This window comes from Petromyzon marinus, chromosome 9 (assembly GCF_048934315.1).
Source record: "Petromyzon marinus isolate PM22_M1 ecotype Great Lakes invasive population chromosome 9, UKy_Petmar_22M1.pri1.0, whole genome shotgun sequence".
NCBI classification, from domain to species: domain Eukaryota; kingdom Metazoa; phylum Chordata; class Hyperoartia; order Petromyzontiformes; family Petromyzontidae; genus Petromyzon; species Petromyzon marinus.
Genome location: NC_133675.1, coordinates 17,304,017 through 17,330,370, shown reverse-complemented (window position 1 = coordinate 17,330,370; position 26,354 = coordinate 17,304,017). Strand labels below are relative to the sequence as shown.

Here is a 26,354-nt window from a genome sequence, read left to right as displayed (position 1 = left end):
CGTAATTGACGTCATCGCGTAGCGCCGCGCGATGTTGCAGGCGGGCGTCACAGGCTGGGAAGCCGCGGCGCAAGGCGGGAACGCGGAGTCCACGGAGCTACGCGGTGACATCACGACGTAGCCGTACGCGCGGTGGCGTCACGACGTAGCCGGGCGCGCGGTGACGTCACGGGGCGGGAGCGGGGAGCGTTCGGAGCCGGGCGGGACTCAGCGCAGCGGGGCCGGCGAGGCGCCATGGAGCTGTTCCAGTCGGACGGGGACTACATCGTCCAGAAGGAGGAGAGCGCGCTGTGGTGCAGCCGCGTGAACGGGCGTCTGAGTGCGCGACCCGGTGAGGTGATCCGCCACAGAAACACTCCACCACAGAGACAGAGACACACCACTACAGAGACACTCATCCACAGAGACACTCCACCACAGAGACGCCACCCCACAGAGACACTCCATCACAGAGACACTCATCCACAGAGACACTCATCCACAGAGACACTCCACCACAGAGACACTCCATCATAGAGACACTCCACCACAGAGACACTCCATCGCAGAGACACTCATCCACAGAGACACTCATCCACAGAGACACTCATCCACAGAGACACTCCACCATAGAGACACACCACCACAGAGACACCACCCCACAGAGACACTCAACCACAGAGACACTCCACCACAGAGACACTCCATCACAGAGACTCCACCACAGAGACACTCCATCACAGAGACACTCCATCACAGAGACACTCCACCACAGAGACACATCACCACAGAGACACACCACCACAGAGACACCACCCCACAGAGACACTCAACCACAGAGCCACCACCACAGAGACACTCCACCACAGAGCCACTCCATCACAGAGACACTCCACCACAGAGCCACTCCATCACAGAGACACTCCACCACAGAGACACACCACCACAGAGACACCACCCCAAAGAGTCACTCCACCACAGAGCGACTCCACCACAGAGACACTCCACCACAGAGACACAAACCCACATAAATACAATAACCGCCGGGGGTGACATCACCACGGCGCTTGTGCCATGCTCGGTGCACTTTGAGGCCACGTGAAGTGAACAGATCCACGTGCCATTGGCTCAGTGGCAGATAGCACCAACTGTGTTCCCCACTGTGCCAACTTGCTTCGTTTTATCCGCCCAGCGCTCCGCTTGTTGTTGTGAGCGTCGCTCCTCCGTCCTCCGTTGTTGCTGGAAGGCGACTGCCTCCAACTGCGTAGGAGCAGCGTCCTTCAAGAGCTTCCTACACAGAGGCCGATCTTGACACCGCTCGTACCAGGCATCAGTAAATCCAACCATCTCCACAAGCTTCTGTGCCATATCAGCCCATCTCTTCTCTATCCAGTACCGCGTCCGTTTAGCCCATCTATCCAGACAGAAGCTGCTTGGGCATCCGATCGCTGGTTATTGAGCGTGGATCGGGATGAAGAATCAGAATCTTTCTGAATCAGAATCTTTCAGAATCAGAATCTTTCAGAATCAGAATATTTTAGAATCAGAATATTTATTTATCCTGGAGGAGTCCCATGAGCCATGAAGCTATATTTCACAGGTGTCCAGTAGGGGCGGGCTGAGATTAATAGGCGAGTGAGAGCAGGGTGGCAGAGCGCTCTTGTAAAATTGAACTTGGCAATGAGAAGCAACCCAGCAATGTGGTTGAAGAGGAACGTCTTCAATCCGTGTGTAGTACTGGCCGCTACTGCTGTGGCTCGGCTATAAACAGGAGATGGTCATGCGGTTCGCATGGCACAGAGCAACGACACACGAGGAACGGACCGGGTGTCGAACCTGGCTCCTGCTTGGGCAGAGACAGGATTAGGGAACGTTATATACAGCCAGTGCAGTGATTGTATGGTCGGTGAGGATCCATTAAGCTGATTTAATGAGCACAGTAATTTACTGGAATCAGACGGTTTGTCCATGCTGCTGACACAATCAATGGTGAAGGCTTACACTGAGGTCCGTCTGCTCTCAAGTACTCAGTGTGGAGCCAGCGGCTGCTGCTGCCCATCGCATAGCCCAGTGAGGCCAATCCCAGAACCCAGCAGGGCCCATCCTAGAGCCCAGTGGGGCCTTCCCAGAGCCCAGCAGGGCCTTCCCAGAGCCCAGCAGGGCCCATCCTAGAGCCCAGTGAGGCCAATCCCGGAGCCAAGCAGGCCCCATCAGGGTCCAAATATCATTTATCCATGGGGGCATGACTACGGATAACCCTGGATATTTGTAAGAATTTGCCGAATAACTACATTTATCTGTATCCTGGACCTCGGCTATTTTGATGGGCATGCCTCCCAGAGTTGGAAGAGAAAAACAGGTTTTTGCCGACCCCGGACAAGCGAATTCAAGGATAATTGGTAAAGGCACAGCCCTGCAATTGCTTGCTCATGCCACTGCTGGCAGAAGGATGTCCACTATGGGAAACTCTAGAGAGCCCCTCTAGGGTATTTTTTTGCCTACTCTGGCTAGACGTCTTGAAAGAGGTGGGCGTACCCACACTTTACCCCACCATACATGACATGCCGAATGACTAAGAAACCTGCTCCATTATTTCAACTGCCTTGCCGGGAGATAAAAACGGCGACCTCTGGATTACAAGTCCACTGTGCCAACCATTACATCACGGCAGCATCCCAATTATAATTAGTTGTATAATAGAAAATAAAAAAATGTATACACAAACAAAAATAAATCACAATTGTACTACGAACATATCTGGGAATGGCCCTTCTTGGGAATCGGCTCGTGAGGTCCGTAGATTTGCGGATGTGTGTGTATTTGTTTTTCATTCTGTACATTAGACACAAAGCTGGGCCAAGCCAAAGGCAACATTCACAAACATATCCGCGTGTGCACAAAGTGGCCCAGTCTTGCTCCGCTCGTGGCTGTGGGAGACTCCGCTTCGTTGTGGTTGTTCGAGCTCCAGAGTGCTGCACCACGGGGTCAGGGCCACAGCGTGGCCGCGGTCCTCGCTCGCATGAGCAGATGCCTGGGCTGATGAGTACAAGTCGGCATGTGTACTCAAACCCGTGGTAGCACTGCTTAGTGCTTGTTGCCTGCTCTTAACATATATGGATTTCTATAGCAATACCGTAATAATAATTTATAATTAGAGACCAGTGATTATGTGCTCACAAATATATGTACGCATTCATAATTACATGGAAATTACGTGACATTTTTTGGAATACTTTATACCAGTGCAGCAAATAGCAAGCCCAGGCTTTCTCTGTTTACTGTGATGGTCCTTGTGTCGTAGCTGCGGATGTCTCTCCACTGTAGCGTTACGAGCGTTTATTAGAGAGCACTAGATTAAGTGCAGCGTATGAACCGAGTCCCAACTAAACACGTGCAATGTCTATCCCGGTTCAAATTTTGTAAAAAAAAATCGATAAATTACGCATAAATTACTTCCACAGCAATTATTTCCCTTCACTGGCAGCGCAGGTCCCATTGCCGAGCCGGGTGCCGAGTCGCCTCGTGCCACACAGGGACGGCTACCAATAGGGGGATCTGCGCTCTGAGACATTTCACTACGTGGTAGGTAGAGCGCCATAGACACGCATGTTCGTTCAAGTAGCGAGGAGCCCTGTGAGGCGGTTGAACGTGTCCTTGATGTGTAACAAGTGCGCCGGGTAAGTTGAGACGATACTCATGCGCGGTGGTGGTGGTGACGCTACCTGCAGGCTCAGATCTGCTAAATGCATGGAACCCGGTGTGCCTCGGGGAAGTGGAGGGAGTCATCGGCAAGATCAAGCTGCACCCCGGTAGGCCGCGCAGTGCAGCTTGTGCCGCCAAACGGCACACGAAGGAAACATCACCGCATTCGAAACGAGTAGGCATGCCGGCGTCACATTCCAAATTTTGCTGCATATGAAACGTACCCGCAAATTACTCAATTGGGATTTGCACAGCATTTACCGCCCCCTACTGGCAGACTATTGCCTACTTGCAAAGCCAGGTGCTACTTTGCCACCTTGTGCTGTGGAGGGACAGCTGCCCCTGGGGGTGCTCTTTTAAATGTATGAGATAAGATGGGATGCAAGTCGGCTATTGCGTGTAAAGTGGCCTGTGATGCCCCGGTGGCAAGGAGGGCGCTCTATCCAGACAAGCCGCGGTGAGAGTTATTGTCACACAGCGGCATGCCACGGCACGTGAGCCGGCGGCACAACGGAGCTTGGCGCGGTGCCACGGTGACGCGGAGCAGGGGTGCGACGCGCCCAGGCACTTTGCCGCCCATTGCATGGCTCACTTCATGCTTGGTTATAAACAGGCATTCGATGTTATTATTTACATTTTAACACACCTGCTGAGCACAGTAGCCCCAAAGGCCCAAATTGTCAAACGGCCAGCGACAAACAGCATCGTAAGGACAGTAGCATTTTATTATTAAGTAAGCCATGTTCAATTGTTCATCTTCATGAAGAGCACGTGACCCTGTGCATCCAATCATAGCGTGTGTTGCTCGTGCAACAGCAACATTGTTCCACCCTGGTTTGATAGATGTTGTGTTTTTCAGTCCAGAGGGCAGCTTTCTTTCTCCAGTGTTGCACCCTTTGTTGAACAGAGAATCCATATGGCAAAATTGTTGAAAAAATTGCATAATCATGTATCCGATTACCTCCTGCCTGAATGCAGGAATTTAATTCTTCTAAGCAGTACATTTCCAACAAAGTTAGAATTTTCAGCAAAATGTGCGCCATTATTGATGCAGCCAATACCTATCAAATCTGTGACTGACTAGAAAAGGCCATGATAGTAGAGAGAGCCCATGGTAAACGGAACAGCGCTGTTGTCAGCGACGTTATAGCAGGAGATGTACGGCATTTATTGGCGTCAGCGTGAACCCTGCCTTCCCGGTGCTGGGGTCCACAGCTCGCCACCACACCCAGCCGCCATACCCACGCCATGTCACGGCACTTGCAGTAAAACGCATCACACGCACACTCGCGGTGGCCCTCTTGGGCCATCGACAGCCCACTTCTATTGCTGTTCCGCTGCAGGCGATACCATTGACATGTCAAAACATCCAATCCTCTTTTGTAACTATAGATACGCAGGTGATGACTAACCGAGTGATTACAGCACCAGGTTCGTGTTACACAATACTGTGAAGGCTACTGTAATTATTTGCCATGAAGCGCTGTGAAAAAAACGATGTTTGACCTCAAAATTTCCTGTTAGGTGACCGGCAGAGCGTGCTTAACGGGTGGCAGTGGAGGGAGGATGCGGAACGTGCGTCTTGCTCTTCACTGGATACTAAAAGGGACAGGGTAGATGGGCTGAATGACCGGCCAGGTGCTACGTCACCTTCTAACCACCCACAGGGACAGCTACTGCTGGGGGCGCCCATTCAAATGTGTTGAAAAGCGACGTAAGTCGCTTATCGTGTGTAAAAAGCTCCTCGGACGCATCGGAGTAAAGTAGGGCGCTCCATTAAAAAAAATCATTATTAATTGTCATTAATGGCATTTATCTCATACACATTGCTGTTTGTCGTCTTTATATTAATAAATAGGGATCTCGTTTTTTTATATAGTTGATTAGAAGTCGCTATGGGAGGAAACCAGAGAACCCGGAGGAAACCCATGCAGAACAGGGGGAGAACATGCAATCTCCACCAAGAAAGGCACCCAGGTTGGGAATCGAATCGAGGGACTTCTTGCTGTGAGGCCACGCGAGTGTCGCCACTGCACCGCCACCCGAGAGAGCCAGGCCTCGGAGCATGCATAATGCAGCAGGATGGGCGCGAGCCGCACGCCCCCACACGTGCGGGGCCTTTGCGTTTTAAATAACGTGGGGAAGGAGCCGTGGTGCAGGAGGAGCGGAGGAGCCTGCCTGACAGGTCCTCGCGGGCAGTGGAAAAACAGAGCGGCGTTTAAATATTGATGCGCGGGTATCGCATGCGCCCCCCGAGCGGCGAGGGCGTGGGTGACCCGGCGACGGCCGTCGCACGTCCCTGCGAGGAGGGCTGTTTGAAGCAGTGCAAGGGAAGAAGCGGAAAGAGAAGTGTGGTGAGTGAGTGATTAAGTGAGAGAATGAGCGTGTGGCTGCTGGGTGGGTAAGTGGGGGGTTGTGACATGCATGGTGATGGTTGAACACAGTGGATGAGACGAAACGGTCAGCCTGGTAGACAGAGTCCTCGACATATGTGGAGGAATCGATGAGTGAAGTTGCGGTCCCGAGCTGGGCCCCGTGTAGCTCTTCCAGCCGTGCAGCTGCCGGGTTCGTTGGGGCCCCGTGTGGGCGTCTCGCTCCACTGACGGGGACCACACCGGCTGCGGTGGGAGCTTCGTGCTCGCCCCGTCCCGCCTTGCACGCTCCAACTTCCTCCACCCCCCCCCATCGTGTCCGCTGCTCCTCGTGTCCTCCACCTCCTCCTAAACTCTCATCGCCGAACACGATAACATCGTCAGTAACGATTTTGTACATTTGGTATTCGCGCCGTTCTTTTAGCGCGAGGCTATCACGGCGGTGCTGTGTTTCACGGTCTCCGGTTGTTTCACCGCAGGTGATGATGTTGCCGTGTGTCATCTCAAATGTGTCATTTGGCGGTAATTTTTCGAATTTGAAAAATGTGGACCATGACGCCGACAAAAGTGTCCAACTCTTTTCAATTGACATCACAGGACCGTAAACGTCCGCTGTGGCACAGACGGCGCGTAATTATGGTTAACACACCAGCAAGAATAACCAGGCTGTTCCGCTGGATTCGAACCGGTAACAAATGGCGAGCATGCTACCGCCAAGCCGTGTCACCGCCCCACAGACGGTGTTACATTTGCTTTATATTATTAGAGTTAATAATTTTTATTTTATCTTTGTGTTATTCTAAATAAAGTTAAGAATAATCTTGTTGCCCAGTGTACAAAATGCCACCGAATTTCAACAGTGAGCGTTGTTCCTGGCACGCCGGGCAGAAGTGGGGCAGGCGCCGACGGCCGTCCCTTGCCGTTTGCTCTGCTGCTGCTGAAATAGATCGCGCAAAAACGTCACTCTCCACGGAGCAATTAAACCGTCGAGATGCTCGGTGTCTTTGTCGCGTAGCGCGCGCGTGGTTGCAGGCGTGCGCGTGTGGCGCTGTTCCCCGTCACAGACCTCCACTGGCATCTGCTGCTGATTCGACAGAAGGAGCTGGTGGGGGTGCTTCCCGGGGGCCATGAGGTCTACAAGGTGTCCCGCATCGCATGCCTGCCACTCAGCGCCGCCGAGCCCTGCGAGATGGAGCTTCAGGTGGATACATACCGCTGCTTCACCACCACCCCTCTCACCCCACATTCACCCAGCAACCACCACCATCTTGTGAGATGTGATTTGCATGAATTACGTCGCTCTGTACAAATAAAACATGAACGGCCGACTCGTCCGCCGATGGAGATCGTACATTCATTCACCCGTCATTTCACCACCAGGAAAGACACAACGGTAATCGTTGCTGCTGCTGTGTTCTAACTTCCTGTAGCCGTGCAAGAAGCATCACTTTGGCATTCCGAAGGGAGATAAGGTTGCCTCTGCAGTTGAGGACAAGTTCCTGCTGAAAACTTTAAACCACTTAAAGTCCAACGTTGCGGCTCCCATCAAGAAAAAGGTGAGAGGCAGCGGCCGTGGGTTTGAGAGGCACTGGCCGTGGGAACCAGAAATGTTAGAAATATATTTTTTTGTTTAACGGAACATCTTTGTTGAATAAATCAAGCGTGTATGCAAATGCATGCTGGGTACGACACATCCGGCAAAATGCAGCCGCGGATGGAGGCTGTTCTGCTGTACCGTGTTGCCCCGGTCAGTCATAGCCGTGTAGGCTGTGGTGTGCAGTGCTGTGCAAGCTGACAGTTTGTGTCGCGATGTGCAATGGAGGTTGTCTGTGATGTGTGGTGCCAGTCAGTGGAGGTTGTCTATGATGTGTGGTGGAGGTTGTCTGTGATGTGTGGTGGAGGTTGTCTGTGATGTGTGGTGCCAGTGGAGGTTGTCTGTGATGTACAGTGGAGGTTGTCTGTGATGTGTGGTGGAGGTTGTCTGTGATGTGTGGTGGAGGTTGTCTGATGTGTGGTGCCAGTGAAGGTTGTCTGTGATGTGTGGTGGAGGTTGTCTGTGACGTGCAGTGGAGGTTGTCTGTGATGTGTGGTGGAGGTTGTCTGTGACGTGCAGTGGAGGTTGTCTGTGATGTGTGGTGGAGGTTGTCTGTGATGTGTGGTGGCGGTGGAGGTTGTCTGTGATGTGTGGTGGAGGTTGTCTGTGATGTGTGGTGGAGGTTGTCTGTGATGTGTGGTGGAGGTTGCCTGTGATGTACTGTGGAGGTTGTCTGTGATGTACAGTGGAGGTTGTCTGTGATGTACAGTGGAGGTTGTCTGTGATGTACAGTGGAGGTTGTCTGTGATGTGTGGTGCCAGTCAGTGGAGGTTGTCTGTGATGTGTGGTGCCAGTCAGTGGAGGTTGTCTGTGATGTGTGGTGCCAGTCAGTGGAGGTTGTCTGTGATGTGTGGTGGAGGTTGTCTGTGATGTACAGTGGAGGTTGTCTGTGATGTGTGGTGGAGGTTGTCTGTGATGTGTGGTGGAGGTTGTCTGTGATGTACAGTGGAGGTTGTCTGTGATGTGTGGTGGAGGTTGTCTGTGATGTGTGGTGCCAGTGGAGGTTGTCTGTGATGTGAGGTGCCAGTGGAGGCTCACTATGATGTGCAGTGCTATGGAGTAGAAGTTGCCTGTGATGTGAAGTGCTGTGCAGTTCTGTCCTTGCGTATGATGGCAATGTTTACGAGCTAAAAGCGAATGTCATGGTCTGCTATCCACAACAAGAGGGCTTCAGGAGAGAGTTTGTGTAATTTTGCTACTCCGTTGAAGAAGCGCAGACCAGTGGTTTACTATATTGTCCAGAGTTTGGGTAGCATGGTCACAATTTCACTACTGTGACTTGTGTCTGGCTTGCAGTAGCAACTCTGTGTGATGTGCACTGCTGTGTAGTAGAGTCTGGTTGTGATGTGCAGTGCGATGGAGGCTGGTCGTGGTGTGTGACGTTATTTGCTGATGCTTCCCCCGCTCAGACCCAGAAGGATGCGTCAGGCCGGGATCGTCTGGAGCGCCGGCTGTTGGAAGAGCTGGTGAAGATGTTCACAGACTCGGACTCCTTCTTCTTTTCACCGACGTTTGACCTCACCAGTAGCGTGCAGAGGCAGCGCTCCTGCCAGCGCTCCAAGCCGCTCGCGTGGCAGGAGGTAACGAGCGTTAGAACAGCCATGCCAACACTAAGACTGTTTACGGTGTCTGAAAGCTAAAGGTATCTAAGATGCTGTATGGAACATATCACCGAAAAGATAACAACACCAATAATCAGCTTAAAAAATAAGTGGAAAATGCCACAGAAATGTGGTCAAGTATGGTTGACGGACTGATTCTCCACACACAAGCCCCCACAACCACCACGGATTGACCTAGGCTCAGAGTGATGTCAAATACCGGAGTAGACAGTGTAGTTACGTGCGTGCGTGTGCACGTAGGTCTAGTGGAGCAGCAGAGGTTAGCGTGCTCCACTTCGAATCTGGCCACCCAAGTTCAATTCCCGCTCACGCCCACCAACACCAGTGACGATTATATAAACCGGTCCTCGGCCTGCCTGAGGTCGACTCGGCCTCAAATGAGTACTTGGTGCTGTGTGTAAACATCGCCAATGGAGAGGCAGAGGCGGTCGGGCGTGGTGCTGGCCACTCATCCCCTCGTGTTCCACAGTGCCGGCCTTCATAGGTGCTACTCGCTGACAGCACTTTCCCCAAAAGTTTGTTAAGGGTACACGGTGGATCTTTGTCTTTGTCCAGTGCGATGACCGCTTCTTCTGGAACAAGCTCATGCTGCAGGACCTCATCGACTCGCAGGTGAGCCCTATCCACCACGCTGCAGCTGCTCGCGTGGGCCCCCCCCCCCCCAACAGACTTGGCCATGACAACCTCTGCCCCCCCTCTCCGCCCCCCCCCCCCACTCAGGGGACTCTGCTGATGTTTCGGTTTTGGCCCTTTTGTAAGGTTGCAGCGGATAAGTTTTGAGTCATTTTGAGCTCACAAATAGTTTTTGTTATTTTTATGGAGTTGGGTCAATTTATATTTTCTAAAATATCTAAAAAGGTTTTATTGACACAACCGAGTATAAAAAAAAACTAATTATATAAAGTGCTACTACTGTCAAAAAAATTAAGATGTATCAATGTGGCATGGAATACTGTGCTAGCTGCAGTGAATGTTCAGCATGTACATCTGTATTGTACCGTTTTAGCTTTGTACCACGTGACCAGGCTTAGCGCAATTCCTACCTTTGATCCGGCACCATGGAGGTGGGGTTGATGGATCGTGCTCCGGTGTGAGTCCGAGGCCGCTGTGGTGGCAGGGCCCCATAGAGCTTCTCTCGGCTGTTCTGCGGCGTGGCAGCTGATGTGTCTGCAATCAGCCACGGGGTCTTGTCTGGACACTGGAGCTTGTAATTCTTTGTATTTGCAGTTATTGCAATCGCAATGTAAGTTTGGTTATTTTGATGTTTCTACAATTTCATTTCACTCCAAATGGTTTTTTAAAGAATGTTGAAGGAGCCAAGCTTTGTTACTGCAATTGTATTTAATATCGATTATGTTTGTGCACTATTTTCGATTTCTTCTGAAACGTGGTTGTTTTTGCTCCGATTTAATTTCGCTTCTTTGTTGTGCTTGCTTCTTATGTGATTGCTTTTGTGGTTTTGGTGACCCAGGTCTCTCTTGCAAATGAGACTCTATCCTGGTCTATGCAGTTCTCACCTGGTTAAGCAAAATCAACTTGCAATTGGTTGGCAGGGCGGTGCCCTTGCACCTCACAGCAAGGAGTTCCTGGGTTCGATTCCTGACTTGGGTGCCTTTCTCTATGGAGTTTGTTTGTTCTGCCCCTGTTTTGCATGGGTTTCCACCAGGTCCTCCCAGTTTCCCCTCCCCTTAACTAATAAACATATAATGTCGGTCTTAATTAAAATTTGCGAAAATTGCCGCACAGAGGCTGCCAATAGGGTGACTTGCGCTCTCAGACACTTCACTTCGTGGTAGATGGAGCGCGTTACGTACGCAAGTTCGTCCATCGGAAACACTAATGTTTTGCATGACGGGGCAAGCCAGACACGCAGGCCTTGCCTGACTTAAAGTCGAGGCTAATTTAATTTGCAGCGGTTGAGTTTCGGTGAACCGGATGCTGCCGTCACATTCCCAGGACGAGCGGGCGGACTTCTGGATCATGCCGGTGATCCAGGGGTTTGTGCAGATCGAGAAGCTTGTGGTGAAGTATGGGGACTCTTCGGACGACGAGCGCAGCAGCCCCGAGAGCCCGCCCACAGAAGCCTCGACCGAGGCCCCCCACCCCGAGTTCCTCGTCGCCCTTATCTCCCGGCGCAGCCGTCACCGCGCAGGTCTCACGGGCGGCCACGCGGCACGCACACGGGCGGCACATGCGCAGGCGGGCACATGCACAGGCGGGCACACGGCAGGTTCATGGGTGGGCAGTGGGGGGTATGCGAACAGCTCGATGGACAAACAGGTGGGCAGGTGGACAGGCTGGCCAAGGTTATTTTTTTTCTTTCTGGAGAATGTAAACTGCGGTCACGTGAACCCATGCATGCAACACGCGCATACACGTATAATAACGGATCCCTAATCGCTGTTTGATGCAGGCAATGTTGGCAAAATAGATTAGGTCTCTGGATTTTTCGACTTTTTCATTCACGTTATTTCCGGAGGGTTTTACACAGCAGACCAAGAGCAACAATTCACCACAAATGGGGTGGGGGTGTTGTCGCAGGCATGAGGTACAAGCGGCGTGGGGTGGACAGGGACGGCCACGTCGCCAACTTTGTGGAGACAGAGCAGCTGATCCACATTCACACGCACACGCTGTCCTTCGTGCAAACGCGCGGCTCGGTGCCCGTCTACTGGAGCCAGGCTGGGTACACCTACAACCCCAGGCCACAGCTGACCAAAGGTGAGAGACTCATCTCGCTCGCCCGGTGCTCGCGCCCAGCCAGCACGCTCCGGCGCTCGCCAAGTGCTCTCTGCACGCTCCCAGCGGGACAATGAGCAAGCGGAATATGCCAACTATTTTGACTCATTGCCGTCGACAAAAGTATAAACAAGAAAAAACGTGTTTTTGATGCTCGTAACCATGTCCGCTGTTGTATTCACCACTGTAAACCTGTTTATCTACATACATGGCTAAGCCAGTTTAGAATTGCTATATATGACGGAAGTAATTTTTATTTTCATTACCAATACATGCTTGCTTTGTGACAAATGCAAGTGTGGAAATACCCACATCAAACGTTTTTACCAAATTATCTGCGAGGTTTGTTGCTGTTACTGGTGGTGAGAGTATTTGGTATGAGTGATGTGGTAGCAGGTAAAGGGAATCTCTGTGTGGCAGGGTGACGCAGCGATAACAGGTAAAGGGACTCTCTCTGTGTGGCAGGGTGATGCAGCGATAACAGGTAAAGGGAATCTCTCTGTGTGGCAGGGTGACGCAGCGGTAACAGCTAAAGGGACTCTCTCTGTGTGGCAGGGTGACGCAGTGGTAACAGGTAAAGGGAATCTCTCTGTGTGGCAGGGTGATGCAGCGATAACAGGTAAAGGGAATCTCTCTGTGTGGCAGGGTGACGCAGCGGTAACAGGTAAAGGGAATCTCTCTGTGTGGCAGGGTGATGCAGCGATAACAGGTAAAGGGAATCTCTCTGTGTGGCAGGGTGACGCAGCGGTAACAGCTAAAGGGAATCTCTCTGTGTGGCAGGGTGACGCAGTGGTAACAGGTAAAGGGAATCTCTCTGTGTAGCAGGGTGACGCAGCGGTAACAGGTAAAGGGAATCTCTCTGTGTGGCAGGGTGATGCAGCGATAACAGGTAAAGGGAATCTCTCTGTGTGGCAGGGTGACGCAGCAGTAACAGCTAAAGGGAATCTCTCTGTGTGGCAGGGTGACGCAGTGGTAACAGGTAAAGGGAATCTCTCTGTGTGGCAGGGTGACGCAGCGGTAACAGCTAAAGGGAATCTCTCTGTGTGGCAGGGTGACGCAGTGGTAACAGGTAAAGGGTATCTCTCTGTGTGGCAGGGTGACGCAGTGGTAACAGGTAAAGGGAATCTCTCTGTGTGGCAGGGTGGCGCAGTGGTAACAGGTAAAGGGTATCTCTCTGTGTGGCAGGGTGACGCAGTGGTAACAGCTAAAGGGTATCTCTCTGTGTGGCAGGGTGACGCAGCGGTAACAGGTAAAGGGTATATCTCTGTGTGGCAGGGTGACGCAGCGGTAACAGGTAAAGGGTATATCTCTGTGTGGCAGGGTGACGCAGCGGTAACAGGTAAAGGGTATATCTCTGTGTGGCAGGGTGACGCAGCGGTAACAGGTAAAGGGTATATCTCTGTGTGGCAGGGTGACGCAGCGGTAACAGGTAAAGGGTATATCTCTGTGTGGCAGGGTGACGCAGCGGTAACACTCATGCCTCACGGCAATAAGGACCTGGATTCGATTCCTGACTCGGATGCCTCTGTGTGTGGAGTTTGTATGTTCTCCCCCTGCTCTGCTTGGGTTTCCCTTTGGTTCTCTCTCATAGGTAAAACAACCAAACAATGTAACCGGTATTGGACTAACATTGCAAAGCTGAAAAATCACTTGTAGATTACTCAGCTGGTTTCAGACCAAAGCAACATTACCCCTCCTGTGAAGGCTCCTCAAAAAGAGTCTTGAGACTTTCCTGGGTAAACCAACAAAATAATGATGGTCTGGTGAGATGCGTGGTGGAGGTGACGGGTGCTACCTCATGTTCTTCCAGGTGACAAGGAAACCAGGGATGCGTTTGAATTTCACTTTAAGAAGCAGCTTGAGATCTACCAGAGGCAGGTGTGTATTATATATATTTATATTTTAAGTTACCTGTGATGCAGTTTGACTGACAGCACACTTTGCTTCGGTTTTTGCTGCCAATGTGATATATTTTTGGTTGAGGCCACGTAATTATCCGGGAAATGTTTTGTCATGAAACCCTCCACCACTCTACATAGCCAGACAAATTAAATTGTCACGTGGTGTACGAGCGTTTAACGCGATAGTTGTTATTGTTTCAGCTCACTCATCAGCAATAAAATAATGTATTTTGCTTGAAAGTGCTCCATGCATCTTCAAGACAGTATAGTTTCAGTTAACCGTTACCTTTTACCCATACATTGACAACACGACTTCAGAGTGGCATCGGCTAGAAAAGTCAGTGTCGCTCTCTCTGGCGCGTACCGGTGATTTCAAGCGACTTGCCCAACGGTGAAACCATAATGCAGTGGGAAGCATTTATCACAGGTGGTCGTCAACCTGGTGGACCAGGCCGGTCGGGAGAAGATCATTGGGGACACGTTCCTCAAGCACGTGCTGCACTTCAACAGCAAGCAACTCACCTACATCACCTTTGACTTCCACGAGCACTGGTACCCTCACCTAAACGGGCACCGCACTGGTACCCTCACCACACGGGCACTGCACTGGTACCCTCACCACACGGGCACCGCACTGGTACCCTCACCACACGGGCACCAAACTGGTACCCTCACCTACACGGGCACCGCACTGGTACCCTCACCACACGGGCACTGCACTGGTACCCTCACCACACGGGCACCGCACTGGTACCCTCACCACACAGGCACCACACTGATACCCTCTCCACACGGGCACCGCATTGGTACCCTCTCCACACGGGCACCAAACTGGTACCCTCTCCACACGGGCACCGCACTGGTACCCTCACCACACGGGCACCGCACTGGTACCCTCACCACACGGGCACTGCACTGGTACCCTCACCTACACGGGCACCGCACTGGTACCCTCACCTACACGGGCACCGCACTGGTACCCTCACCACACGGGCACCTCACTGGTACCCTCACCACACGGGCACTGCACTGGTACCATCACCTACACGGGCACCGCACTGGTACCCTCTCCTACACGGGCACCGCACTGGTACCCTCTCCACACGGGCACCGCACTGGTACCCTCACCACACGGGCACCTCACTGGTACCCTCACCACACGGGCACCTCACTGATACCCTCTCCACACGGGCACCGCACTGGTACCCTCTCCACAGGGGCACCAAACTGGTACCCTCTCCACACGGGCACCACACTGGTACCCTCACCACACGGGCACCGCATTGGTACCCTCACCACACGGGCACCTCACTGGTACCCTCACCTACACGGGCACTGCACTGGTACCCTCACCGAAACGGGCACCTCACTGGTACCCTCGCCTACACGGGCACTGCACTGGTACCCTCACCACACGGGCACCGCATTGGTACCCTCACCACACGGGCACCTCACTGGTACCCTCACCTACACGGGCACTGCACTGGTACCCTCACCTACACGGGCACTGCACTGGTACCCTCACCGAAACGGGCACCTCACTGGTACCCTCACCACACAGGCACCGCGGCCTGCCGAGAGCATGCTGAGTGATTCGGCTAATTCCAGACCCTCCGTCTCCTCCCGACACCAAGAATAAACCCCGGGAATGAGCCACTGACTCCTAATGTTCAAACTAACAGCAATGCAAGCACGGAGTTACCATTCACACTGCAGCAAAACTTTAACGTCAACACTAACCCTCGTGAGTTAACTCCAGCTAATATTTTATTTACTAATTTAACATCAAATTCACTCATTTTTGATCCCTTTACCCCTAACTCATCCAGAACTGCTCATTGGCAACGGTCATGGAAATCTGTGGAATTGCTCATGTATGACTTATCATTGTGCATTCTAAATATATAATATATCATTTGAAAATTGAGTTGTTAAAAATAATGTCAACAAAAAGGTAATTTTATCTCCAAAAAATCTGATACTGCTGAGTTCATCTCTGTTAGGCATCATCTCTGCCAAGGTTCATCTCTGCCAGGGCTCGATGGCATCTCCCGTGTTTGCTGGATTAGCGCCGAGCAGTCCGCTGGTATGGGGGGCAGGCAGGGTGCCAGTGGTAATACTACTCATGCACGACTCAGGTGCCTCTCTGTGGAGTTTTATCCTGTCCTCTGTTGGTTTACTCTGGGTTCTCCAGTTTATTCCCATAGCTAAAAAACATACAGTCTAACTGATATACAGTGTAACTGATATTGGTCAAACATTCCAGTGCTGCAAGTTATTCAAACGGTTTACGCAGAGCAACATTGTTCCCAACTGTGTAATAATATAAAGAATAATTATTAATCATAATTGCTGATAGCACGGCGAGGTTGGAGAGCAGCCACGTGTGGATCGCAGTGCTGCGAATGAGCAGCTGGTACAGTCAAACAATCCCGACACTAACTGCCGTCATTCAGCAGTGGATTGACATTTGGCTTCAACGCTACGAACCATCAATCGCCGGCGATTGCACAATGAAAAGTCACGTGCGAACGGTTCCACAGATGCGTATTGGCGTGGTGTGCGCGCCCGCTTGCTTGTGTTGACGTGCGCGTCCCGTCCCCAGCCGCGGCATGAAGTTTGAAAACGTTCACATTCTCACGGACGCCATCTGCGAGATTATCAGTGACATGAAATGGTGCTGGTAAGCGTTTATCTCTTTGCGACATAAACCAATCGCGCCACCAAACTTTAAACCCGATGGTCGAGATGGTGTGCTCCACCGTGCGCTCCACCGTGTGCTCCACCGTGTGCTCCACCGTGTGCCCCACCGTGTGCCCCATGTGCATGCTCACTCGCCTGTGCTCCACCGTGTGCCCCTGCCTGTCATGCGTGTGCGTCATTGTGTTTGTGTACCAATGGGGAGCAATGGTGCAGCGGTTAGTGTGCCGCACTACGAACCCGGCGCCCCGAGTTTGATTCCCGCTCACAGTCGAAATCCGTGACAAATATCTGAACTGGTCATGGACCTCCACTAGGTCGACTCGCCTTTAAATTACTGTCTTATGCAGTGTGTAAACATCAAATTGGGGAGAAAAAGGCAGCTTGACGTGGTGTTGGCCACTCACCCCCCTCGTGTACATGGCAGTCTTCAAATGTGCTCGCTAACAGCACCTCCGATTAGCAGGGTTTGGCTGCGTCCGGTGAAAAAGAATTTGAACAAACAGTACATACTTGCCCCAACAGTGGTGGGTGTCGGCGTGGGTGGCGAGCGTCTCCGTGCGTGGTGGCTGTCGGCGTGGGTGGCGAGCGTCTCCGTGCGTGGTGGGTGTCGGCGTGGGTGGCGAGCGTCTCCGTGCGTGGTGGGTGTCGGCGTGGGTGGCGAGCGTCTCCGTGCGTGGTGGGTGTCGGTGTGGGTGGCGAGCGTCTCCGTGCGTGGTGGGTGTCGGTGTGGGTGGCGAGCGTCTCCGTGCGTGGTGGGTGTCGGCGTGGGTGGCGAGCGTCTCCGTGCGTGGTGGCTGTTGGCGTGGGTGGCGAGCGTCTCCGTGCGTGGTGGGTGTCGGCGTGGGTGGCGAGCGTCTCCGTGCGTTGCCAGGGCGGACGCGGCGGGGCTCATTCAGGTACAGCAAGGAGTGTTCCGCGTGAACTGCATGGACTGCCTCGACCGCACCAACGTGGTGCAGGCCGCCATCGCCCGCATCGTCATGGAGAGCCAGGTATCTGCATCTCCCACCACTAACCACGGCACTGCCAATCTCTGCACAAATGTCCCTAACCTCACCCGCACTAATATCATCATCATTGTGATCATCATCTGGTGACCAGGCTACTCTGGTGTGTCATTGAGATTTTGGTCCATAACACTGCATTTTGTGTTCGGAATTTGACTCGACCCATCATTCTGCTGTGGTAGATAAAACGACTACTACCCGTGGAAATTCTATATTTGTTCTCCATTCAATATTTGTTGTCCATCAATCTAAGTGAGTGGGATTGCGCAGGACATGTCAGGAGAAGGGATGATGGTCGATGGTGAAGAATAGCGATGTAGTGGCAGCTGAGGTAGGCGCAGCTCCCAAGGGGCTGTCCGCCAAACAGATGGAGTGATTAAATTTGGTCCATGTGCAGGTGCTAACCGCTTATTTATTACATCGCAGGATTGCGAGAGATGGTGGTGGCTTGAGGAGGCCTTTGTCCAGCAGTGGATCGATCATGATGGTAGAGATAATGGCCCCCACCATAGGAATGTGGAATTTTCACAGCCCGCAGACCCCCACAGAGATGTGCACCGTCAAACGCGCATCGAGCACGGAGAGGGGCCCCGTGTTGTGACCGCGCCCCTCCTCCCGCCCCTCTCAGCTAAAGAAGCTGGGTGCCATGCCCCCTGAGCACCAGCTGCCCATTAAATGCCGGCGCATCTACCAGGTGATGTGGGCCAACCACGGGGACACGGTGAGCCGGCAGTACGCTGGCACGGCCGCCCTCAAGGTGAGTTGTGCGCCGCCTTGCTCGTCAGCAGCACCGCCCTTGGGCTCACGGCAGGGAAGCTCGCGGGTCTGCCGCTTTCACGTGCGGTTGTGGGACGTGTAGCAACTAGGCGGTTGTGGGACGTGTAGCCACTAGGCGGTTGTGGGACGTGTAGCGACTAGGCGGTTGTGGGACGTGTAGCCACTAGGCGGTTGTGGGACGTGTAGCGACTAGGCGGTTGTGGGACGTGTAGCCACTAGGCGGTTGTGGGACGTGTAGCCACTAGGAGCTTGTGGGACGTGTACAACAAATCCAACTGCCATGCGTACGAGCGTCGTAACGACATGCGTGTCTCCGCTCGCAGGGGGACTTCACGCGCACTGGCGAGCGGCGGTTCGCCGGCGTGATGAAGGACGGCTACAACTCAGCTAATAGATACTACCTCAACCAGTTCCGCGACGCCTATCGGCAAGCTGCCATAGGTGCGGTGCCCACACACCGAGCATCACACTACTCCTGGTCTTGCGGTGTGATCCCTGCCCAGCTACCCACTCAACGTGCCTCTGGCTCTCCTGTCCAACTCTCTCATGTTTTTGTTATTTATAGCTGCTTCCATTGGAGGACATGGAAACAAATTTGCTTAAAAAAAATGCTGATATAATTTTTTCCAGAAAAAGTTATCAATTCCACCAAATTCTGAGTCGCCATTAAGACTGCCCTTTGTATAAGCGTTTCATTTGATTAACTAAATGTGCAACCTGGCTGGTATTTTGTTTAATGCAATATAATTTGGACTGACTCTGTGCCACTCGCAGTGAGCATTGTTTTGTTTGCCTGGCCGTGATGGTGCCATCTGTCCCGTGCCGCCTGCGTGCGCAGACCTCATGCAGGGGCTGCCGGTGACGGATGACCTGAGCACCATCGTGAGCCGTGAGCGGCACCACGAGGCGCTGGCTCGCAGGGAGAGCCGGCGCAGCCAGGCCGAGCAGGTGAGCCAGCTGCTGCAGTCCTGCATGAAGCAGCTGCTGCCCAGCCACGAGGAGTTCCACGGGGGCTGGGCGCTCATCGACTGCGACCCCAGGTGAGGGCGAGGAACGGCCCTCGACCCCCCGCTCAGCGCCACCACTCCCTGCTGCTCACACGGAGCCCCCTGCTTCATTCACGCCGTACGTAGCTTGGCTACGTATGGTGCGAAACAAGTTCACATATGCACATACGTGCTCGGCGCGAATGCTCACAGCTGCTCACGCATGACCGATACGTGCTTCACAGTGCTTGTACACAAATTATTCGATTGCTACTGCCCAGTAGTTTTGCGTTAGCGCAGTGACAGAACTGTCGATGAGTTCGACGCGTCTTCTACACGTGAAGCGTAAACACGCGCGGGACGGCTCGCAGAACGGAACCGCCGCGTCTCTCCGCGGGCCGCGTCTGGGGTTGTGTGCGTGGCGCGCATTGTACGGGCGGTCTGGAGCAGGCGGAGTGCACATGGCGAGAACTCCGGACGTGGGGTCTGCGACGTCAAGGCCAATGTGGCACGGAGGGGGGTGGTGGAGGTGACCGCGTCCGTGTTGAATGTGACCCCCACAGTCTGACGGACGCCACGCACCGCGACGTCGACGTCCTGCTCATCCTCACCAACCGCGCGTACTACGTCGCATAGTGAGTCGCGGCAAAGACGCACATGCACCGGTGCGGGTGTGTGTCTGCATGGCGGGTTATCGCGCTGCGCCACGAACCTGACCACCCAAGTCCGATTCCCGCTCACAGCCATCACCAGTGACGATTATTTGAATCAATCCTGGGCTTTCCCTAGGTCAACTCGGCCTCAAATGAGTACCTGGTGCGATATGTAAACATCGCCACTGGGGAGATAAATGTGGCCGGGCGTGGTGCTGGACCCCCACCCCGTCGTGTGCCGTGGCGGCCTTCATAGGTGCTCGCTAACTACACTTGTCCCGACAACCTGTTTCAGCTATACGGGGGAACTTTGTTTTTGTGGAGTGGTAGCGTAGCGGTTAGCACTCTGTGCTACAAACCCGGCGACCCCAGTTTAATTTGCGCTCATGGCCACCATCGGTAACGAATATCTGAACTGGCCCTGGACCTTCGCTAGGCGTTCACACGTTACTCACCCCCTGAGGTGTATCACATGTGAATGATGAAGTGGCAGCGCAAGTCTCAGCTGCATATTCACCGTGTGAACTACGTGCGCGCGGTCTGCGGCATGTGACCGTGTGTGCTGCAGCTTTGACGAGGAGGCTGATAAGATCACTCACTACCAAAGGATCGACCTGGCCGACCTGGAGAAAATAGAGATCGGTGAGCGTGCTTCACCTGGTCGGACGCAGCGATTCTCGTGATGATGATTGATTGATGATGAGGAATATTTCAAGCATTGATCTCTAGAAGTAATAATGAGCGGAGCACTAGGTTTTCGCAGACAATGGTGCAATCCAATGTTGATCTTTGGGCGAGGCCACGTAACGATCTGGCCAAATTTGTGTCGTTAAGACCCCTCCACCACCCGACACGGCCAAAACAAATGTAATTGTGACGAGTTCGGGCGTACGCATTTCAGCTTCCCGGTAAGTTTCAGAATGAGTCTCACAACCAGATTTGAAGATTGGCCAAGAACGACTTGCAAGCGTCCCCTGCACGAGCGCCGACTCTGACAGATTACACGATGTCCTGCACATGCAGTGTAACCAGAGTGCCAAACGGCTCCAACGAGGAACGCTTGCCTTATTGTACCAGTGGTTAGCAATGCTCGTGTAAGCAGTGGAGTGACAACTTCCGTTTGTTTGAAGTTTCGCCGGACATGTGAATATATATAGAGAGCGACGTATCCACGCGCTGCGTCAGCGCCGTGCTGTGCTGCGCTCGTTGCAGGCCCTGAGCCCACGCTGTTCGGGAAGCCCAAGTTCATCTGCATGCGCGTGCACTCCACGTTCAACGGCGCCGGCGGGTACTTCCACACGCTGCGAGCCGCCACGCGCTCCCCCGAGGACAGCGGCAAAGGTGAGCGTGTGTGTGCAGCTGTGTGTAGGGGGGCTTTGTGTGTGTGTGCAGCTGTGTGTAGGGGGGCTTTGTGTGTGTGGGAAGCGGTAGTGTAGCGGTTAGCACGCTGCGCTACGAACCCAGAGACCCAAGGCCGATTCCCGCTCACGGCCGACACCAGTGACGATTATCTGAACCGGTTCTGGCCCTCGCCTGGTTGACTCAGCCTGAAATGAGTACCTGGTGCGGTGTGTCAGCATCCCAACTATGGAGACAAAAGCGGCTGGGCGTGGTGTTGGCCACCCACCCCCTCGTATGCCACAGTGCTGGCCTTCACAGGTGGAACTAACAGCACTTGCCCCAACAGCCTGTTACAGGCTATATACGGGGCTATACGGGGCTATATGGAGCTGCGCGTGTGTGGAGCTGCGCATGTGGGGGGGCTTTGAGTGTGTGTGTGTGGAGCTGCGTGTGTGTGAAGCTCCTTGTGTGTGGAGCTGCGTGTGTGTGTGGAGCTGCTGTGCTAGTGTGCAGCTGCATGTGTGTGGAGCTATGTGTGTTGGGGGCTGCGTGTGTGTGGAGCTGCATTTGTGTGTGTAACTGCATATGTGTGGAGCTACGTGTGTGGGGGGCTGTGTGCGTGTGGAGTTGCGTGTGTGGAGCGCAGCTTCCAACCCGGCGACCGGAGTTCGATTCCTATTCACGGCCAACACCAGTGATGATTATCTGAACTGATCCTGGACCTCTCCTAGGTCGACTCAGTCTCATTTGAGTGGCAAGTGCAATGTATGAACATTACCACTTGGGAGACAAAGGCGGCGAGGCGTGGTGCCGGCTACCCACCTCCTCGTGTGCTGTGCTGACTTTCATAGGACCTACCCAATGGCAGAGCCAGGATTTTTAGGTAGGGGGGGCAACCCCTCCCGCAATGAAAAATGATAGGAGTTGTTAGTAAGTAAGGACTTGTCCCTTGCTTTTTATTCGACGCGTGTGCGGCGATGGCGCAGCCATCGATCGAGGGTCGAATTCGAACCGTGTGTGATCGGCATCGCACTCGCTGAAGGTATCCTTTCAGGGAAGTCGTGTACTGTATATGCGACTGCGCGCAATTCTGAGTCACTTATAACCGCTTTGCCGTTACTTATTGCCAATTATGGACTCGGACTATTGTCCTATCATCTCACAGAGTCCCTGTCACGTAATAATATGCTACACGGTGGCAGTGGGGGTTGCAAAATGCCGATTTATTACTAATAAACCCCAATAATCCGATCTAAATGAGGGATTTCGATCGGATCATTGGGGGGGCACGTGCCACCCCACCCCCCCACTGGCTCTGACAGTGGTCCTACTTATTAACAGCACTCGCCCCAACAGTCTGTTAAGGCTATATGGGGGACCTTTGTCTCTTTTGCGTGTGGAGTTGTGTAGAGAACAGTCTTGGGCAGACATGTGCTGGTCTCGTAAACGATATGGAAACGTCACGGCACATGTGGCAGGCAGCATTTTGCATAGCAGGCGTCTAGCAGTCACACTCCATCGGTCATCGCGGTCAAGTTGTGGTCTTGGCCGAGTCGTCTTATTGCATAATTTCTACGGCCACAAACGTGACCGTCTCATCGATTGCAACCTATTGTGAGATGCACGCGCACGAACACGTGCAGTCCTGTGCTCGAGCGTTTGCGTCAATCATTTACAAAGCACGCCGCTTGATTCTACTTGAATTGTAATTTTGACGTGCCGCGTGACGCACCGCACTGTGCTGCAGACACGCTGCAGTGCATCACAGAGATCTTCCAGATCGTGAAGCAGACGAGCGGCGGAACCCTGCTGCAGACCGAGGGCAAGCTGGAAAAGTAAGTCCCAGGGTGTGACGCAGGACAGCGGTGCCTAGATAAGGAGGCGATAACGATTACAAAATATATTTAATGTTTGTACGTTTGGCATTCGCAACGTTCTCATAGCGGAGGGCCGCAAGGTCTGTGTCGCCGGTGTAGTCGGCCGCCTAAAGGTCACAGTGACGAGATGTTAATTACCTTGCCTGGTATACAGGTCATGGGTTCGATCCCGACCCTGACGATACCTGCATATTTGGAGTTTGCAATTCTCCCCATGGTTGTGGATTTTTCTCCGGATCCTCCGGTTTTTCCCTCCACATTTAGAATCAACATCATGCGTTAAAGAGTATTCGGCTGCTATAAATTTCCACAAGATAAGTCCCTTTGTCGAGCTATAATTTGTGACCAGGTCGCTCCTGAAAAATAACTATATAGCTCAGGGAGCCTTATCTGGTAAAATAAAAACGGTTTAGTTTTTGTTTTAAAGCCTGTCTCCCGGGCGCGCAGGAAGAAGAGCAAGCCACACGAGGAAATCATTGGCGTGTCTCACAAGGAGGAGGGTGCCGACGGCTGGTCAGAGGAGAACTTCTCGAAGCTGTCGCTGGGCTCCCCGTCGGGCCGCTCGGGGCTGGCGCAGAGCAAGCGCTACCTGGCAGGCGTCCAGCAGAACGTGCGCAGCAAGTTCTCGTCGCTCAACCAGAGGGTCAAGCAGTCCAAGCCCAACGTGAACCTCGCCGACCTCGGCAGCAACTTCCGCACGCTGAGGGCGTTTGAGGGGCCCAATCAGCCGAAGGCCGCCGCCGTTGCCGCGGCGCAGCGCGCTCAGCCTGGCCGGGGAGGCCCGCAGGCCTCTGGCCAGCGGGCGCTGGACGCCGAAAGCGACCCGTCACTCTCCGACTCGGACAGCATGGCAGAGGTCGGCACCAGCCCCTGGGGTCCCACGTCAAATGGCGGGTTTCGTCATCATCACCATCGTCAGCCATGATCATTCCACTGCTGGACGGAGGCCTCCCCACGCCGTCATCTCCCCATACGGTCCTGCGATGCCACAATCCATCTTCCTGTAGTTCATGAGCTGATCTCATCTCCACTCTCATCCATCGGCCCTTCTCGTGACGTGTCCTCCCCAAAGCCCACTTGCTTCCCTTCCCAATGTCTTTAAGTGGTGTTTGTTCCCCGAGACACCTGTTCCTCTTTGTGTCCCTCGGTGTCATTCCGAGCACACACCTCCTTATGCTGCTTATTTACGTACTTGTCAGCTTTTATGTTCTTTGCATTTTGATAGAGAAGCTGTCGAGCAAATAGTTTTTCCTAAAATAATTGGGTAAGTTAAGTTTCCTCTCCTACAAAATATTCGTAGAACGGTGTTCTCGGATGCCGCGACTCCTGACCGCGTGGTTACTGGGCGCTTGTGTGGCTGTTCCTTCAGGACGAGGACGAGTTTGGGATCGCGACAGCGAAGTCCGACGACGAGCGCCATGCGTCGCAGCCCGATGTCCTGGACTACGTGCTGCCGAGCTGCGGCATCGTGGCGTCCGCTCCGCCCGCGGCGCGCCCCTGCGGCGGCACCGGCCTCGTACGCCCCTCCAGCATCGTCGTCACCGACTGCAGCGACCCCGCCCGTGAGGCCACGCGGTCCGTCGAGGAGTTCCCCGGGGATTCGGCGGACCCCAAGGAGCGGCAGGAGCCGGCGCGGCGACCCTCGCGCCTCGACATTGCGTGCGGAGGGCCGGCAGCCGCGGCGGGCGATCCGCGGGCGGGTGCGTCGGATGAGCGCGCCAGTCCCGGCGGGCGGCCCACCCCCACCTCCGCCGAGGGCAGCCGCACCGTGTCGCCTTTTGCGCGCATCAAGAGCTCGATGGCGCAGATGGCCAACATGCCATCCCCGCTGGGCCTGCTGCAGGGCATGAGCTTCCCGTCGGGGCGCAGCCCAGAGCCCGATTCCCAGGAGTCCCAGGAGCAGAGCCTCCATGAAATCAAGGCCATGATGCAAAACTGCCAGACGCGCATTATCCAGATCTAACTAAAATACAACAAGCCTCCTGCATCCACACATACATAAAGTCTCCTGCATCCACACAGACACCTCCGATTATCACCGTTGGGTATGTACATACAACCCCACTGCATCCACACAGAAATACTCGAGCATGCGACACGCAGTGACCACCGGGCGACAAGCAGCAACGTGTATCATGGCCAGCAGTAATGCTCTGTTACACTCGCGATATAAATATATACAGGACCATTACGTTATTATTATTATTGAATGTCTTAAAAGTGCACTTTAACATATATAGTGTTGGAATTTAACTTTAAAGAGATGCTCCCTCAACATAACTAATTACAATTCGGTATTGTCCTCGTTTGTAAATTATTTTACCAATAACCTAAGAGACAATTTCAGAGTGATCCCCATACACAATCCAATCATAGATCCCCGATAATAAACGTTGGGAAGACAAGTTTTTATATTTTTCACAACGGCCATTATTTTAATAGAGAACGCGAGAGAGACGCTCAAGGGGTCCAAGGGTCCTGGTTTACGCAACTCAGAATTACACCGCCGCCAACTCGCGTCGCGTTAAACTACTGGATTAAGGGATATAGTGACCGGTTTTTGAGAAGGCCGCCATTTAGCCTATAAGTAAACATTTTATCTACAGTAATACCCTTAAAATAATTAAACCTGAACTACTGTGTCAAGACTATAAAGAAGCAATGCAGTGGAAGGGTGCGACGTGTGAACCCGTGACGGCGCGTCGGTGTTGCCGTCGCCGCGTTGCACGTGCTTCTCGTCGTGGTGAAGCCGAAGGGAAAGAGCGCCGTGGGTTGGGCGCGCGGGCGGCTTTACCTCTTCCGCTATGGACACATTCCAAACTCAAGACTGTTGTATCCATCTCTTTCATTTCCTTTGACAATATTTTACAGCTGACGTTTTGTTATATTTTACGATGTTTGATAAATGCGTACGTAAATATGTACCCGTGGGGTTTGTGCTGTTGGTACTGTATCGTAAGTGCTATCGTTTTGAGGTTTAATACATGTCAAGCTTGCTGAATTTGAGCCTCAAGCAGTGGTTAATTCCCTGTGCGAGCCTCGCCGCACCACAGGGCTCCCGTCCGCACGCTTCTGCTGCCCCGCACGCTTCTGCTGCCCCG

General features: G+C 53.2%; 1 protein-coding gene across 2 annotated transcripts; it reads left to right on the top strand.

Moving 5' to 3' along the window:
• The first annotated feature begins 36 nt into the window (after positions 1–36).
• On the top strand, positions 37–26,254 carry INPP5F (inositol polyphosphate-5-phosphatase F). Of its 2 annotated transcripts, none has more exons than XM_032950225.2 (21): positions 37–331; positions 3,708–3,788; positions 7,150–7,254; positions 7,484–7,609; positions 9,057–9,227; positions 9,825–9,881; positions 11,226–11,421; positions 11,811–11,990; positions 13,819–13,886; positions 14,337–14,461; positions 16,515–16,592; positions 17,484–17,604; positions 18,248–18,376; positions 18,720–18,837; positions 19,235–19,436; positions 19,946–20,017; positions 20,604–20,677; positions 21,248–21,376; positions 23,124–23,211; positions 23,701–24,109; positions 24,623–26,254. In XM_032950225.2, exons 2-21 carry the CDS (start codon positions 3,723–3,725, stop codon positions 25,214–25,216), a joined length of 3,108 nt encoding a protein of 1,035 aa, XP_032806116.2. In that variant the 5' UTR covers positions 37–331; positions 3,708–3,722; the 3' UTR covers positions 25,217–26,254. The 2 variants fall into 2 exon arrangements, with proteins under 2 accessions (XP_032806116.2, XP_032806114.2); XM_032950223.2 differs by having other exon boundaries at positions 38–331; positions 7,118–7,254.
• Positions 26,255–26,354: the final 100 nt, after the last annotated feature.